The sequence below is a fragment of the Populus alba genome, chromosome 1, assembly GCF_005239225.2.
Source record: "Populus alba chromosome 1, ASM523922v2, whole genome shotgun sequence".
Classification (NCBI taxonomy): Eukaryota; Viridiplantae; Streptophyta; class Magnoliopsida; order Malpighiales; family Salicaceae; genus Populus; species Populus alba.
The window spans coordinates 34630092-34649230 of NC_133284.1; the positions used below are offsets into that span (position 1 = coordinate 34630092).

General features: G+C 32.0%; 2 protein-coding genes and 1 non-coding gene across 4 annotated transcripts; 2 read left to right on the plus strand and 1 right to left on the minus strand.

Annotated features, from left to right (window-relative positions):
* The first annotated feature begins 508 nt into the window (after positions 1-508).
* LOC118055333 (protein BOLA2) lies at positions 509-2503 on the plus strand. Of its 2 annotated transcripts, none has more exons than XM_035067203.2 (3): positions 509-630; positions 1987-2009; positions 2112-2503. In XM_035067203.2, exons 1-3 carry the CDS (start codon positions 610-612, stop codon positions 2305-2307), a joined length of 240 nt encoding a protein of 79 aa, XP_034923094.1. In that variant the 5' UTR covers positions 509-609; the 3' UTR covers positions 2308-2503. The 2 variants fall into 2 exon arrangements, with proteins under 2 accessions (XP_034923094.1, XP_034923093.1); XM_035067202.2 differs by having other exon boundaries at positions 513-672.
* A 3628-nt stretch (positions 2504-6131) lies between these two features.
* LOC118055332 (fibrillin-5, chloroplastic) lies at positions 6132-8095 on the plus strand. The gene is made up of 7 exons (XM_035067201.2): positions 6132-6603; positions 6734-6849; positions 6932-7054; positions 7198-7296; positions 7412-7456; positions 7658-7731; positions 7848-8095. Exons 1-7 carry the CDS (start codon positions 6306-6308, stop codon positions 7930-7932), a joined length of 840 nt encoding a protein of 279 aa, XP_034923092.1. The 5' UTR covers positions 6132-6305; the 3' UTR covers positions 7933-8095.
* A 290-nt stretch (positions 8096-8385) lies between these two features.
* Positions 8386-8503, minus strand: LOC118055500 (U5 spliceosomal RNA). The gene has a single exon (XR_004688664.1). It is a non-coding gene; the product is annotated as a U5 spliceosomal RNA (small nuclear RNA).
* Between the last annotated feature and the right edge of the window lie 10636 nt (positions 8504-19139).

Consider the following 19139-nt stretch of genomic DNA (forward strand, 5'->3'; position numbering starts at 1 on the left):
ACTAGAAATGAATAATTGACACAAACACAAGAGTAAATTTAGGGTATTTCCTTTATAAATGAAAGGAAAAAAAATGATAGAAATTCTGGATATGCTAATTACTGTATTAAGATGATTTTATGAATTGGAAAAACTGGAATCACAAAATAATGGTATAGATACAATAAATATTAAATATTTTGTTAAAATAACTGTACAGTCAACTAATTCTATTATTAATTTTGTTTGAGGGCCAAAGAGTATTCTTAAACTATTTAATTTACATGTCAATCCAGATTATATCTCTTCCATCATTTAAATTCTATTAGCTAAAATAATATATATTTTTTAAATATACATCAAGTATAAAAATCTTTTTTCAAACAAAGTTTTTATATTTTTTTCAGCAGCATTCCTTAAAATATGTTTCCACAAGAAACAAAAACTTCTATATGGGCTTGTAGGATTAGGTGGGCCTTCCATATACTCCACCCAAATTTAATCCTCAAAATTCAGTCCACCAAAAAACAGGGAAGATAAACAAGGAAAGAACAAAACTTTAGAGCACACAAACTTCTAGGGCACAAAACTGAACGGGACAGAGAAAGGGGGCTCACAAAAAGTCAAGAGATGGGAGTTACAAAGGAACAAGTTGAGTCTACTCTAAAGTCAAAATTGAATCCTTCACATCTTGTAAGCTCTATTTGGTTTCTTTAATTTATGATCCCTACCTTTGAATATTTTTGTGTATGTGCTTCTGTTTTGTGTAATTATGCTAAAAGATACTAACTTTCAGCTTAATTAGCAATTTTAAGCTACTGGGATCTGTTTATATTTGCTATTGATCAGTTTTTATTTTTGGGTTTTGGCTTTTATTAGTGTTTGTTTTTGGATTTTAGAAAGTGGGTCTTCTTTGTTTATAGAAAACATCATCCTTAAACACCTAAACCTTGCCCATTGTCTTACCTTTCAGCCTTTTGCTTCATGTTTTATTGATAGTCTGATGGTAGAGTTTTATAGTAGCTACCTAGTCTCAATGTCGTGTAGATTCTTTAAGCATTGTGGAGGTCAATAAGTTGAGCTGTATGAAGTTTTAGTCTTTGATAAAGGGAAACAAGGTTGCTACTCATTTTGGGTTTGACACATGAAAATCTCATTGCGCAACGGTAGTCTGTTTCGGTTATGCTCTTTCTAGCGTTATGGAACCAGGTTATATTTTCATGGTTGGAAAACTAGAATTTAGAAGTAATTTCCATATTTCGTTTGCCTCTTCTATGATTTATAGTTCATGTTGAAGCAGGATGTAGAAAAAGGTTGAGGGACTTCTTGTGAGGTGAAAGGGGTAGGATGGTGATTGAAAGTTTAAGGGCCTAATTGAAACTGACTCCTACATAGTGGTAATAATCTGTGATTTATCCCTTAGAAAACTCTCTGATGAAATTACTGGAAAGAAGGAAGGTGGTTTGAATAGTGTGCAGTGATTACCGTATTGATGGAATGACAGTGCTGGTTGGATAAGCTATAAAACCATGGAGGATACTTTGGTGCTTAAATTATTATTTTGTGATATTCCAGTCAGCGGTGGTATTTGTCTAGGCGAGAACTCCTGAATTAACCAGTTCATGCAACTGTATTCCTATGATATATAAGAACCAAGGTGCACTATTGGAGTGACAATGTGAAATTTTTGAAAGACTGTACTTATACAGAATATTATAAATCCATGCTGTTCAACACATGGTAAATTGAAGTGGCATGGAAGGTTCCAGCGAGAAAGGGTGGTAAAAAGGGATAAACTTTGCGATGGATTGTTAAAATTAAATGTTTATCATGAGCTTAGAGTTTGATGACTACAGCCCCCTAGTGTAGTCCTAGAACATCCTGTTAAGGATGTTCCAGGCTTTTTTGTCGCAAATTTAAGGGCGAACATATTTGTGTAATGCTTCTCCTTCTTCTCTTTTTTGTTTTTGTAAACTATTTCATCTTTTTTTTTTTGTGTGATCTCAGGAAGTGGTTGATACATCTGGAGGGTGAGTTCCTTCTCCCAAATAGATTTGTCTGAAAATGGAACTTTACATGTTGATTCCTCACTTCTGTGTCTTTCTTTTTGATAAAACTTTATTGGTTGTCAGTTGTGGTGCAAGTTTTGCTATTGAGATTGTCTCAGAACAATTTGAGGGGAAGAGGCTGCTGGAGAGGCATCGACTTGTCAATGCTGCTCTGGTAGAGGAGATGAAAGAGATCCATGCCCTCTCAATAAAGAAAGCTGTGACCCCTGCTCAGTGGAAACAACAGCAAGAGACCCAGCAATCTACATCTGCTGCATAAGATCATGCTTTCAAAATATTTATTGGAACTCACGTGTATTTGGTAGCCGATGAGCGAGCCTGAGTGTGAGTAAAAGGATAAAAATGCTTTTTAATGGAAGTATGTATATTAAGATACTAAGATAATCATTTGCCACCGCATTCTTCAAATCCATGTTATTCAAACCACCTCAATTAAATTTCGTATGTTATATTTATCACATCTTTTAAATTTTAGTTGATGATTATAATTATTGAAAAAAAAAATATAATGACACGCAAGATCGTGAAAAACATAAACTTTTTATGCTATTATCTTATTGTTTAATATGATATAAGTTTAGGGTTAATTTCTGATTTTGTCCGGGAAGACTTTGGAATTTGTGTGATCAGCATGTCTCACGTTGATATTTTTGATTCCTGCCTGGTAGATGATGACAATGGACAGCTTCGACAGGCATTTAAGTATGTAGATAGGTTTGGTCACCGGCTTGTGACCTCCAATCTTCTTGCCCTCGATTTTTGGTGACTGACACTGGCTTCAAGTCACCGTTGACTTTCCTATTTTGCATCGAAAAAGCAAGTAAAATGCTTTTGTTTATGTGATTCAGTTACAAAATAAATAAATGAATGAATTTGATCGAAGTCATGGTGACCTAAAAGTCACGGAAGAAAAACTGTTTTCAGAAGAATGCAGTATCCATCCAAGGATATTTACAGGAGAGCAAAATATCAGAGAGAATATGTCTCGACACAGTTTTCAGATCCATAACCAGTATAGAGATAAGATTTTTCTATAAATTTTTATATTGATACGAATCACACACACACACAAACTTTTTCTATATATAACCGTAATAGAATTCTACACAATATGATAACATAATAAACCTCGTATCTTAATACAAGAGTTAATATAAATATCGTAATTGTATAACACTATATATATATATATATATATATATATATATATATATATATGCTAATTACAACAAAAAAAGTAGGTTTTTGAAAGTCCAATAAAAATAACCTACTAACAAGCTATAAGTCTAAAAAAAATAAATAACAAGAGGGTTAGTTCAACATTTTAATGAATAAATAATGTTCAATATACTTACACGAGATAATACAACGATGAGAAATATATACACAAACATGACTTTAAGTTCTTACATAAAAGTTTCTCAGATAAGTCATAACAAGAATATTATAAGATAAGACTCGTCAAAAATTAAAAAACGCAATGAGCATAAAAGACTCTCAGTGTTCAATCGCTACAAGTTGGTGACTCTCGCGACCAACTAGGATCCAAATATGATGTGCATAAAGACTAAAACTATTATGTTAGCATGAGTATTCTAACCGGTATGCTATAAGTTCATATCATAATTATACAAATATATTCATATCTTAATGTTCAACTCATAACATCGATCAAATAAAAAGATATCACTTCGAAAGTAAATAATGATTCATAACAAATATTTAGTTTTAATAAATGATCATACTTAATCATAAATAAAAAATAAATAATAATATAAGAATTACTAAGAAGCACGATCAATTCCATATTAACAATTCAAGTATTTATACTAATCTTCTAATATATAAAAGATTATCCACTCACCTAACTTAAAAGTACAAATAACACAAAAATAGATACCAAAGACAATTCTATTGATGTCCCACATGTAGAGTATCAAGATTTTCTGAATGCAAAAAAAAAAAAACACACTCTAAAACAACTTAAAAAAATATACAATTTATTTAATACACTTAACTTAGGGTCTAACTTATATCCCTATATGTTTATGAACCAAACCGGTCATTTTTTCAAAAAAAACCTAAAAATCAAGTGGTTTCTGAAATCTAATTCAAAAGAAAAAAAAAGAAAAAAAACATGATAATTATTCACTAATTAACCCCAATTATTCATCAAATCAATCTGAAAAACTAAAATTATAGCTAGGGTCATTTTGAAAATTTCTTAAATTTTTAGAGGTTTAAATTGTAATGACCCAACTATAAATATCATAAATTCATAAATATATTGAAATTTTACCCATAATAAATCCTCAATTATGTCCGGAATCTTGAATTGTGCTCCAAGAACCAATTTGCACTTTTCCAAAGTTCAAGGACTAAAATGTAAATATCTAAATTTGAGGGACTAAAATGAAATTTCATCATCTTCAAATTCAAGATCATACTATCGAGATTTCTAGCAAGGATTTTTCACAATTTCATATTCTCATACCCAACACATCAATTAAACCAATTAATCTCAAAATCATTATTTCTAACAAAATCATCTAAAATTCAACCAATGAAACCATTACCCATAATAATTAATCCATAACATTTAAATCAACTCATCAATTATACCTAAAACCCTAATCTTTAATAAATTCAAAATCTTAACTAATAACAACCCTTATAAATATTAAAATATAAATCTTACCTTAACAACTTATTTTTTTTAATTCTCTTCATTTCTCTCTCCTCCCTGTTCTCTTTCTCTAATTGCATATCTTTTTTTTTTTTTTTTTTATCTATTTATATTTATCAACTCATATGCAATTATCTGAGTACTCCTTATTCTTTTATACTTAATGTCTATCTCTCCAGTAGCATTGTTGCCTTTTTCCTATCAATTTTTTTTTTTTACTTATTTGATCATAGTTTTTCAATCAGCCAAATTAGCATATTTAGGAGGAACCTCTGGGTCTGCAAGGATTGCAAGTAGGCTTGCTTTACACTTTTTTACCCTATGATTCAATTGTGAAAACAACTGGATTTAATTTAGGTAGTGTGTATTTTTGTGGCGAGGTTGAGTTTTTGAATTTATTTTTAATTTTTTTTTTGTATTTTAAATCATTTTAATATGCTAATATTAAAATAAATAAAATATATCATTTTAATATATTTCTAAATAAAAAATATTTTAAAAATTAATTACTACTATAATATAAAAAATTACCTCAATATCCACAAGGATCTTTAATTATGCTATGCTAGCTAAGTAAACGACTTGGTTCGGTGTTTTCATTCTCATTTAGAGTTTGTTTAGAAGTATAGCCGTAGTTGATTTTTTAAAGTGTTTTTTATTCAAAAATGTATCAAAACAATATTTTTTTAAAATAATTTTTGATATCAGTGCATTAAAATGATCTAAAAACACCAAAAATATATTAATTTGAAGTAAAGAAAAAAAAATATTTTTTTAAAAAACAATTTTAAAATGTAAATACAAAAACTCACCGTATTAAAAACATGATTTTTACTCATGTGCCGCCGTAATACTAAACTTAGTTTTAGTTTATGATTGGTGTTCTAGATATTTTATTTTAAAATATTTTTTATTTAAAAATATATTAAAATAATATTTTTTTTATTTTTAAAAATTTATTTTTAATATTAATATGTTAAAAAAAATTAAGAACATCAAAAACATTAATTTTAAACTTAAAAAAAATTAATTTTTTAGCAAATACATTGCTAGGCCAAACAATTTCTTAGTGTTTGTTAATACAGGCGATGCACTGGACACTGCAATCCAAATAGACCCTTACAAACTGTTAGACATATGGTTTGGAAATTTTTGAAATTTTTTAGCTGCACATTAATAATATTATTATTATTTTAATTTATTAATATAAAAAATATTTTAATATATTAAAAAAAACACCTTAAAAAATCAATATCTCCATTTCAGATTCTCAACCACAGGTATGCATTGACACATCTTATCCAAAGATGACTCAAAACGTCAGGGAAGGGACGGTGTCCACGCTTTTACAAGCAGAAAATTAAATCTTATTAATCAATCACCGCTCTTCAATAGTTTAGTAATGAATTCATATAACTATTTAATAAGCATACAAGTTGCAATAAAAAATTAAAATGGACACATAAACCAACAAACTAGGAGGATGCAAACCCCATTACGAAAAGAAGATACAGCAAATCCCATTTTCTTGGCTCTCTCTTTCAGGCTTAAACAAGAAAGAAGCAACACCTATGATGCTTCTGAAACTGGATTCAATGGCTTCTAAGCTTGTAAATCCAGCTTCTCAAGTGGGGCATCCAGTAACAAGAACGAGAAAGATGCTTAAAACTCATAGCAGGCCAGTCCCAGCTATAATTCATCCATGGACCAGGAGGAGAAAAATTGCAGACGGGGTTAGGCCAATTCACACCATCAAAGTTGCAGAACAAAGCCCTGGATTAGTTGATGATAACAAGGAGATCAATGAGAATGACAAAGATAACAGGGAAGTTGAACAGATTAAAGCAGACCTTTACCAGACAGTCCAAGGTATGTCTGTCCCCCCTTGAATTTTCAGTATCATGTGCCTAATAATCTGCCATTAATTCCCTCAACAATGAGCTTGTTGAGCATTCTGCAATGAATACTGAAATGGGGTGGCATTAAAATGTGATCAAAGTAATTAATAGAGGGATTTTTGGAGTCCCGTCTGCAAAGAAATCTGCGATTCTTGGTTTGGTGGAGCTATTAGAGTCTCAAAATCCAACACCAGATCCTACTCTAAATCTTGAGAAGGTAAGTCAATGAGCTCATATGTAAGTTGTGAATGTGCCGATGAAAACTTGGTAGTTAAAGTGTTGGTTCTATAATTGGAAAGGTGGGTGGTTGCTGGAAGCTTGTGTACAGTACAATCACTATACTGGGTTCAAAGAGAACAAAGCTAGGATTGAGAGATTTTATCACCTTGGGAGACTTTTTCCAGTACATTGATGTCGCTAAGGTATCAGATTCCTCTTGCGTGTACTAAGATTGATGAGTTCTATTCTTTTCAGCAAATACGTAGTTTGTCAAAAGCAATTTATCTACTTCATTTTTTTGTTGGTCTTTGACTAAGTTTCCTCATTTACTGATGCAAAAATGGAGGGCAAAGCAGTTAATGTGATCAATTTCAATGTTAGAGGATTGAATTTGTTGAGTGGACAGCTGACAATTGAGGCGTCCTTCAAGACTGCGTCTAAATCAGTAAACACTTTACATTTTGGTCACTTGTTCCTGCTTTTTCTTTGATTATGACTATCATAATTCATTGAAATTGCAAGTGATGACAGAGTACTAATTTTCATCTAATCTTTTTCAGAGAGTTGATATAAACTATGAAAGTTCTACTATCATCCCTGATCAGGTAAATCTAAACCTATTGAGCAATGAAATATATGCTGCGTTTGCTAACATTTCGAAACTGCGGTCTGTGATTGTAGTTTTGCAACTGCAGACTATAGTTTTCTTGCAGAACATTTCATTTAGGACTGCAACACAAATTGATCCTGAATGTTTCAGTAACTTCAAAATTTCTTTGTTTTGTTGTGTGGAAAAACTTCGGCAGTTGATGAACTTGTTTCGAAAAAACTACGATCTTCTGCTTAGCATATTCAATCCGGATGGTTGGCTCGAGATCACGTATCCTTTTCGGCATTCTAATTCATTATTATGAATTTGCTTAGAGCATACTTACTTTAATATCATAGCTTGGTACTTGTGAAGAATGCACTTGATCCTTGATTTGGTTAACACAGATATGTTGATGATAACATGAGGATAGGGAGAGATGACAGTGGCAATATCTTCATACTAGAGAGATCCCAAGAATCTGAAACTTAAAGATCAATTTGCTGCTATGATCTTCCTGACAGCAAATTCATTATTTTAGTGATACAATCTTCAAGAATTATGCTAATTTCTTCAATTATTTCAGATGAAAATTTTGACTCATTGCAAACTGAACACACGTAATATATAGTTTACCACATTTGCAAATGCCAAATTCATCGCAGTACAGTTTTTGAAGCAAAACATTGTGTCTACAAAAATCTGTCCAGCTACATTATACATGCAGCAAGAATTGCCTGTTGCTGATATATGCAGTTGTTCTTATCCCATGCATCATCTTTTGAAGAATGGAATAGTCAGATTGAAAGATAATTCATTTTTCTGTTTAGTCAGTGTTCCATGACTTTCTGCGTTTTACCCGCAACCTTCTCTCTTAAACCTAGAACTATAGATATTTACAACCTAAAATACTGGAAACAAGGTTTTGGAACTTGAATTGTTGGGGATCTTCGCAGTGGAAAATCCCTACAAAAATAGAGGCATGCCGCTATCAGTGGAGAGCACACGGTATTCTTTAGTAAAAGGCGAAAGAATAGTTCGCTCTGTGCTCACCACACGGCTCCATGGTTTCTTCCATTAACAACATGCTTCAATTTATAGAAATGAGGGTTAGCTTTTGTATGTCTACTCTCTCGATGTGGGACTGTAGCTTTATATTTTCTTGCCTTTGCCTTGCAATATTCTGCCATCGTAATACCATCATTTTTTTTCCTTAATAAATATTACCTTTTACTGTCGACTTCCATTGACTAGGGGACAGCTATCATGTGCAATGAATGCCGTTGCATGTTTAAATATGAGCCGTAACAATTCTGAGATGCCAGTCACCATAAATGTCTGAAGGAATCCAATCCATATCTTTAAACCCAACACTAAACAAGTTGGACCAGAGACCATGACGCTCCGCGGCAAGGAAAACAACAAGCCTTACGGGATAAGGCTATATTTTGTAACCATGAGCCTCAAGCTATGACATTCTTTTACAGTTCTCCTCTCCCTTCAAAAAAAAAAAAAATCTCTTGCATTGGCTAATTTAGTCATAAAGAGTCTTTTGAACATTAAGTTCGTGTATAACTTCCATTCCAATATGGGCACGATGCTTGTAGAAGGGATTTCTTTATTTAGCAGATAAGCCAGCCAGCCTCCAGTTAAGCCTGGACAGAGGTGACAGTAGCGATAATCTTAGAATTCATCAATTTTTACAGACTAGAAACAATTAAAAAGGATCTTCCTACTCGTGTAAAGAACGGAGAATGTCCTTTCAAAGATCGATTCGAGATATTGATGGTGTATTTATACTATCAATCCATCGACATGAATTTTATTGACGGGCTCACAAATAATGATACTCCATTTAAAAAACTCTCGCCGATGATTTGTGATCTATCAATAAGTCTGTTGATAATAATTTTATTGATGGATTTATTAACGGTAAAAACATCAAAAAAATATTATCTACTTCTTTGTTAGTATTTCTATCGGTGATTTTTTTGTCCATCAGTATTCTCCTTAGTGAATTTGATATATAACCATCAAACAGAACTGTCTATAATTATGTCGGTGAGTAAAATACCGACGGACCTTGTCAGTAATAATATATATATATATATATATATATAAAATCTATTAAACAAAAATAGAAAACAATTAAAAATAAATTAATTGATATAAAAATTAAATATTTATTACAAATTTAAATATTTATAAGTTCAAATATAATTAATTTATAATAGAGGCACTAGAGGAGGACGAGGTACGTCTTCACCAGGACCGTGGTTTTATGTGATCTTATCTCCATTATCAACCAGCAAAGTTCGATCGTCACAACACTGAGTCGTTCATAATCAGTATCACGATGGGTCATCCGAGCTTGAACTCATTGGTTTAAAATTGCCTCGAACTCTGGAGTTTTAGTACTTGGAACCGATTATGAGAACCCAATGGTTGAAACATCGTGGGTTGTTTGCAATTCCTCAACCATAGTGTTAGATAAATCGTACACTCGATTTCAATCCGGTTCACCAGATGATCTTGCCTTCAACCATAAATCCGGATTGAGATCTAGATTGGTAAAAGGATTGTCTCTATATCTCTCCTTCAACCGAGTGTTATATGTATCCTAAAAAAAAGGTCTGCAAATTTAAAATAATAATAACTTAAGAAGAAAATAATTGAAAACTAACATACCACAAAGTGTTGAGCTTGACTATCCACGAGCTGATGCACCCTTTATTGGTGGTCATCAATTCGCACATGCGTTTCCACAAAAAGTTCCATCGGGCTTTGCTTGCCTCCAAGAATCGTAGCTTGCAAGAAAAAATTGATGTTAGTTAAATATATTTATAAAAAAAACAAAAATAAAAAATGGATGTAAGTAAAAAAGAATCTTAGTATCCACTTTGCATGCGAAATAAATGGAATGGAGCCGATGGTGTGCTTGGTAATGGAACCGTGAACATGCTGGTCTTGGTTCTTCGTATCAAAGTGTGATTGTCGCAAGAAATGTTTGGACATCACCTGCTGGATATATTTTTCCCACACATCCTTTTAGATGTACGACAATATGAAATCCTTCCAAATTGCCATGTCCTTCCATACTGGAAACTCTTCTTTTTTTTTTCCGCATATTTGTTTGCTTTCTTTTGCACCTGTATGAAAAATCATGCAACCTATATGTTACAAATGAATTATCTGTTAGTAAATGAAAAAGAAAATTGAATAAAAGGATAAAAAAAAACACTTTATCTTGATTATAATCTTACCTAGCTGTAGTGTGATCCTTCCCAACCCTTCTTGTAATAGAGTTGCTAGCTCTATCTCATTCAAAATTTTCCTTGCATATATAATTTGTAAAAAGAAAATTTTCATTAATATTAATAAACTAACCAAATTAACATAAAAAAAATATTTAAGTTAATACTAACCTTAAACCTTCCGAACCATGCATCAATCATAAGTTTCTATTCAAGATGTTTGAAAATTTGACTCCATTGAAATAATAAAATTTTCATCGATGATTTCATCATCGATGTTATGGTTTTGGCAGCCATAATGTTTGTAAACTTGAAATTGTATTTGTTAATTAAAATTAATTTTTAAAAAATTATTAACATGTCTTTGTGAAAGGAAAACAAACTTACATTGAAAGGTCGTTCTTCCATTGAGCCCAGTACTTACGGGTAAATAGATCTTGCTATGAAGGGACCTTCTCTCTATATGGTAGCAATGCCCTCGACGAGCCCATGTCAAGTATGGTTGCTCGTGTCTCGGGTGCTTGTTGTTGGTCGGCACCTAATGACTCATGATCATCAGAATCACTTCTAGAAGAATTAGCAGTGATACTGTCCATACAATGTTCTATTGAATTTCCCTTAGGCATGTACATAAATTAAAGGACTTAATCTGTCAATGTATTTGTTGGTATTTTGCAGTCCATCAATATTTTCAATGGTATACAACAATTTTTATTGTTAGATTATATTTGTATTCGTTATATATCCATCCTACAAATACTTAAAATCACAGCACAATATTAAAATCATATAAAATTAGTGTTTACTTGTCATTTAATAATAAATTAATGTTATTGTTATTATATTATAATTTATGGCATTACACATTCATGTTGTGCAAATTAATCAAAATTATCTTCTTCTTGTTCTTCTTCTTCTTCAATTTTGTCATCTCCATCGCAATCTTATATGTTGATATCATCGTTACCATCATCTTTATCGACTTGTTTATGTTCACTGGTTCTCAAAATATCATTTAACTCCTCAACATTAACATTAACCAAAGTATTCTCGATAACATGAAAATTCAAAATTTCTTCTAAGTCATTAGATAGAGCAACTCGATATGGATCAACTAACTCATCAAGGTGAAAAACATCATCTCTCATAGTTAATTCATTGTTGTCATCCTAAACAACCTGGATATGACCCTTGGGTTTGGTTTCTAGTACGAATAATCAATCAACTCTTAAACAATCTTTTCTAAAGAAAAGAGTGTATGTGTGATAAACTTACTGCATTGATTGACAAAAAAAGACGTTATTGATATTGTAGAGTCTAGTCTTTGTTTTAATTTCAACCAAACTATGATGAAAACCTATTCTAATTCCTTTGCTAGTGGTATCATACCAATAACAATTGAATAAAAATACCATATTCTATTCACTATGATATTGCAATTCAATGACCTCTTTAACTTCTCATAGTAGTCAACATCAAACTTATTAGAAGTCGGTCTCTTAACACAAACCCCATTGTTATATGTCTTGCTACCCTAACCATACTATTCAGTATGAAACACACGTCCATTAATGATATACCTTTTATAACATTTCATATTTTTTCCACGACCCAAACTTAGCAAATTCAAAGTAACACTTGTAACATCCATTGATAAACCTGGTATATGAATTACATATCCATCATAGTTAACGAGAAATGTGTAATGAAATTAAGTATACTGAGAGATAAGAATAATTAAACATTTCTTACATGTGTTCTGAACCACGTGGAAAATTATTTCTCTTATAATCAAAATATTTAGTATAAGAATAGTAAAAATTAATGATATTGTCTATGTGAAATTTGACAATCTATCAGTTTTTATTAGTATAAGAGATAAATTGTTTAAAAGTAACGACTTGTTATGTATATACTAACTAAATAAAAGGTTTCAGCTCATCACAATTAAGTAACACATAATTATACATTTATCTAAATTCTATTTCTGTCATATATCTTCTCCTCGTAGTATTTTTTGGTATAGGTCATCCAAGAGAAGAGAATATTAACAAGTTTCCACTTTAAGGTACTTTCTCAGTGTCATCATGCTTTATAATGCAGTTGATTCTTGTTATCAAGTGAGACTCAAAATAGTACGGGATAAATGCTGAGACCTCTTCAACAATATAAGCCCTGCATATCAAAGCCTCAACATGCACCTTGTTTTTTACTTTTCTCTTAAGGCTAAACAATTTCATACATGAAATTAAATGAATGTTTTGAATTAAAAAAAAAAAGAATTTTAATTACGATGTATGTGTGACCTAACCTATCGAATGGATACATCCATCTATATTGGATGCTCCATTGAGTCGAAGAATGATGGAGGCTATATCATTTCAAGTTCACAGATTATTTAGACAATATTCATTTCTAGTCTCTTCATGTGTTATGCCTACAACTTGTGAAACGTATATCTTTAAAGAAATGACTAATCTCCGTGAATGCATCTCATATCCTTTTTGACAATAAATCCTGGTAAGCTAGTAAAATAAGTGTTTGTATAAACATGTGGCGGTCATAACTCTTTATTCAATACAATCTGTAATCCTCCAAATTCACCAACCTTGACATGTTCAAATCATATCCATAAGAAAAATGCAAACTCTTAAGTCATTGGTAGACAAACAACTATGCACTCTTATCTAAGTCGAACCTGACTTTGGGCTTTGTAACTCATGACCCATCATAGACTAACTCTATATTTTTACAATGACAAAACATAGATATATTCATCCAAGCCTTGATGTTGTCCTTTGTTTTTCATTTCACGTCTATAAGCGTGTTGAAAATACTTTCAAACACGTTCTTTTTAATGTGCATTAGATCAAGGTTATGGCGAAGAAGATTGGTTTTTAAATAAGAAAGCTCATAGAAAATACTTCGCTTTACCTAATTATAGGTCAAACCAAAACCAAGAAACTTCTGCTCACCAGATTGAAAACCAAACACAGTGGCATCGTACTCTGACATCAAGTCATACAATTCTTCACTCATGGTAGTGGTGATACAACATCTCTATCAACTCTACCAACAAAAAAAATCATTTTTATTCTTTCTACTCTTATGATCCATTGGCAAGAACCATCAGTGACAATAAAAAAATAACGCTTTACTACCATTTGTTAACGTGAAGGCCTTATTATTTTCCATACAATATAAAAATGGTAGTTTTGCATATATGCTCCAACTAGAAACCATTTCGTACATAAGAAAATCATTGATAATCCACATCAAAACTACCTTAATCTGAAAAAAAAATTTCCTTGATACATCATATGTCAAATCCCTGGATGACCATAACTATTTCAACTCATCAATCAACTTACAAAAACAAACATTATATTTCGACCTGGAATATTAGGATTGGATATGACCATAAGTGTAAAGGGCCTAGGTTATTCCTCATTAAAGAAAAAGAATAAGAAGATGATGATGATGAAGGCACATTAAGGGAATCTAATATTGGTACATTAAGAGATCTTATTGATTTAAACTGGCTTAATCAGAGAAAGGAGTAGCTGGGATTTCCTTGCATGCTTTGTTATGGAGCCTAAATCCTCACACTCTAAGGATTAAAGTACTCATCAATGGCCAACTGATTATTGTATTAGTGAATACTAGGAGTATCCATAATTTTGACCATCCTTAAGTGGCAAAAAGATTGGGAATTAATATGGAACAACAATCACCCATTAGAGTCAAGATTGTTGGTGGAACTAGAATATAAAGTGAAGGGTTTTGTCTGAATATTAAAATGGTAAGAAAGGGCTTCCAATTTAAAATACAGGTTTGGTTAATCTAGTTAGGAGGTTATGATGTGGTTTTGGGCATTCATTGGCTAAAAGACCTAAGACCTATCTTATGGGATTTTGCAACTCTATCTATGAAATTTTAGTATGGTGGGTCTATTGTCCAAATTATAGATTTAGGAGTAGCAGAATCTAAAGTCAACAGTGGGTTCGATTTCTTAAATGAATTGTAGGGATCCAATCAAGGGTTATTTCTTCAAGATTGGAACATGAAAATTTAAGGGCTAATTTACAGAGGAGATGCCTAATTCCATAAAAAATAATAATTACTAGCCAACTTTGAAAATATGCTCCCTGAACTGAAGGGAGTACTACAAAAAAAAGAAAAAAACAGGATCACTCAACAGTCTTAAAAGAAGGAACTGTTCAAGTAAATGTTTGACCTTGTCATTATCCTTACTAACAGAAGTCTAAAATTGAAAAGATTGTTCAGGATTTGCTAGCATTAAGAACCATACAGCCAAGCCAAAGCCCTTTTTCATCTCTAATCTTACTAGTGAGAAAAGTTGACGAGTCATGAATAATGTATATGGACTATAAGGCATTAAACAAGAAGATCATAAAGGATAATTTTTACATACTAGTGGTAGAGTAATTGTTGGATTAGTTACATGGGTTATAATATTTTTCAAAACTAGACCTATGGTCAGGCTATCACTAAATAATGATGCGGTCAGAAGATATCTATAAGACAACTTTCAGAACCCATGAAGGACACTATGAATTCCTGGTTATTCTATTCAGCTTGACTAACACCCCTTCAACCTTTCAAGGGTTAGTGAGTCATGTATTCAAGCCTTTTTCTAATAAAGTTTGTTATAGTTTTTTTTTTATATGATATCTTAGTTTATAGTCAAACTGGAAAAAAAAAAAAAAACACTTTATGAATCTAAAAAAGGTGTTAGAGACCTTAGTTGAGCATCAATTATATGTTAAGCAATCTAAATATAAGTTTGCTACAAGGAAGGTTGAATACCCAGGTCATATTGTATCCGAGAAAAGAGTGAGGGTTAATCCTTCCAAAACAGAAACCATGGTTAAATGGCCTGAAGCACAAAACATTAATGCCTTAAAAGGGTTTTTGGGCTTAATTGGTTATTACTATAGGTTCATCCAAAGGTATGGGGTAATAGCAAGTCCAATAACTCAATTGCTTAAGAAATGTGAGTTTAAATGGAATGAACAAGCAGAAAAAAAAAAAAAAAAAAAAACCTTTTTAAAACTAAAGCATGTCATAACTACCCTATATGTTCTAATTTTACCTAATTTCACCAAAAATTTCATGGTGGAATGTAATGCCTTAAGAATAGGAGTGGGGGTTGTGTTAATGCAAGAATGGAAACCCATTGCCTATTTGAGTAATGGACTAAAAGGGAAGGAGTTTAGTCTTTCCACTTATGAAAAAAAAAAACTTTCAACATTAGTAATGATAGTACAAAAATAGAGACCTTACCTACTTAGATGCACATTTAAGGTCAAAACTGATCAACAAAACCTAAAATATCTCTTAGAACAGAAGATAGGCACTCCTCAACAACAAAAATAGGTTTTAAAGCTACTGGGATGTGACTTTGTTGTGGAGTAAAGGAAAGGGAAATAAGGTAGTGGATACATTGTCCAGATAAATAGTAGAGTAATTATGGGCTTTTACCAATCCAATGGTCTAGTGGGTGAATGAGTTAAAAGGCAACTATGACACTAACCCTAAAATTCAAGAGATTCTCAAGCCAATGAAGGAAAAGACTCTTGCTTCACTCAAGCACCAATTAAAGGGAGGCTTGTTATTATACAAAAAATCTATATCAACAAATAATGTAACCTCAAGTCTATTATCTTAAAGTTCATTCATGATAATCCAATATCAGGTCACCCAAGTTATAATAAGACACTTATAAAGGTTAAGAGGGATTTTTTTAAGTAGGCATAAATCAGAGGTGAAGAACTATATCGGACAATGTGACACTTGTCAAATAGAAAAATTTACACAAGACCCTTGGGGTTATTGCAACTCCTACTAGTACCAAAGAAGCCATGGCCTTCAATCTCTATTGACTTTATTGAAGGCTTAACTTTTTTAGAAAGGTATTCAATCATCCTAGTAATAATGGATAGGCTTACAAAATATGCTCATTTTATACTTATGGCCCATCCCCGCACTACTTTAAAGGCGGCCCAAGTTTTTGCTCAATAGGTAATGAAGTTATATGGATTACTAGGGAACATAGTTTTTGATAGGGACTCAATTTTCACTAGTAAATTCTGGTAAGAATTATTCAAGATATAGGGGTTAACTCATTTATGTCTATTGCCTACCATCCTCAAATCTAAGGGCAAATAGATTATAAACAAAACCTTAGAGACATATTTAAGATATTTTGCAGGGGATAATCCAAAACCTTAGTGTCGGGGATTGACTATGGCTGAGTAGTGATACAACACTAACCATCACTTTTTAATAAACACTGCTCATTTCAAGTCTTATATGGTTATGCACCCCTAAGTCTAACCAGTTATGTTCCTGGTCTTACAAGCAATCAAATGGTAAAAGAACATTTAAGGGACATATCAATGATCCTTAACAACATCAAGAACAATTTACATAAGGCACAGAATCAATAAAAACAACAAGCAGATAAAAAAAAAGAAGGAAAGAACATGAATTTAGAGTAGGAGATTGGGTTTACCTTTAGCTACAACCACATTGACACTTAAGAATGCAAAAAAGAAGGAAGAAAAAAAAGTAGCCAATTATTACTATGGACCATTTAAAATTAAACTAAGAATCAGAGAAGTTTCTTATCAATTAAACTTACCTGGAGAAGCTAAGGTGCATCCCACCTTCCATTTGTCACTCCTAAAGAAAAATATTAGGGACGAAGAGCCATTGGTCTTAAAGCTGCCTCCTTTTATAAGAAGGAAGACCAAACCCGTTACCCGGAAAAAATTTAAGCAAAGGGAGAAAAAGATTAAAAGGGTATTTACCAAGGAGTACCTGCTGCGTTACTAAGGACAAGCAAACGAGGATGTCGTTTAGGTAAAGGAAAGATGGTTTCATCAAACATATCCTGACCTTGAGGTCAATGATCTTAAAGGGGGAGGGGATATGTAAATAACCTAATTCAAACCTGCACAAATTCAAGAATAAAAAACCTTGTTAATAGGATGAGTGACTTAGATAGAGTAAGAAAGATTTCAATATTGTTTTCTTTTTAACTTTGAAGGCCTGGCCACCCATTGGTCATCTAAATTGTTCTTTTTTATTCATGTAGACAATTCCTTTTTATAATGAAAGTTGTGTGGTTTATTACAAAATCATAAGGAGAACATTCATGTTTTTTTTTTTTTTTGTTTTTTCATTAATATACTAGAATTAAATTTGAAAGCACAAAGAATAATATAAAATAGCAGTATAGTTGACTTGCATAACACCACAATGCTAATGTTAACTGGCATTCTAATGATCTCGGCCATTGTTTTTACATTTTGTTTTCCATTTTGTGAAAATAGGCAGAAGCCAATGATTTGCTATCATTGCTTCTCATTGTCCATCAATATCTAGAGTGGTTAAAAGAGACTCTAGTAGAGAGCAAAGGTACCCTTTTGTTCAAAAGTTTCTTCTAGTCTGTTAGTAAGGATTTGTTGATGACTAGTGATCTTGCCAATGTTCAACACATAATGAACAAAAACTTTTCTAACTATCCAAAAGAGTTAGCTTGAAGAGAGTGACTTGATATTTTTAGTGATTCAGTCTTCAATTCAGATTTTGAAGAATGGATGTACCATAAGAAGGCTGCTCGAGGATTTCTTAGCCACTAGCAATGCCACCAAGCCATGAAAAAAGATCTTTCAAGATTGTATAGAGATGGAGCTAGTCCTAATTCTCGAGAATGTATGTAAGGAAGAAGTAACTGTGGATTTGCAAGCTTTGACTAGCAGGCACACAACTTATTTTTCTAGCCCCATTTCAACAGGTTATTAACCTAAGCCCTTTAAAATTACATTTCCTGAAAGCCCCTTCACAAAGGCGATAGACGATGCTTTTGAAGCAATTTATGTTCGACATTTATTACCAAATTTCCTTTGGAATATAGTAAAGTGGCTAGGGTTTGGAGAAAAAAAGAAGCTAAGTGAAGCCTGGAAAACCATCGATGATATTATGACACAACACATGTCAACAAGGGCGGAGCCTTTTAGAAGGCTTAGGCGGGTTGTAACCTAGGTAAAAAAATAAATCATAAAAAAACTCAATAACCCACTTTCCCTTTGTCTTTTACAAAAAAACCTAAACATAACTAATTAATTGGTCATTTCCCTTTGTCTTTTATAGAAAACCTAAACATAAATAATTAATTGCTCATGAGAATCAGATTCACATACCTTCCAGGTAAGTTGGGGTTTTAGTTTTTTTCTTCTCAATAGAATGCAAAGAGCCACAAGAGTGCAAAATCATCAGGTAAGATTTTATAAGCCCCGACTTTTCATTTTAAATTCAATATTTCACATTTATTGCAATAGATTGTACTCTATAAATGTAATAACTTGAATACGTTCATTTTTTTTTAATACTCTAATACGTTTTAATTCAATTCCC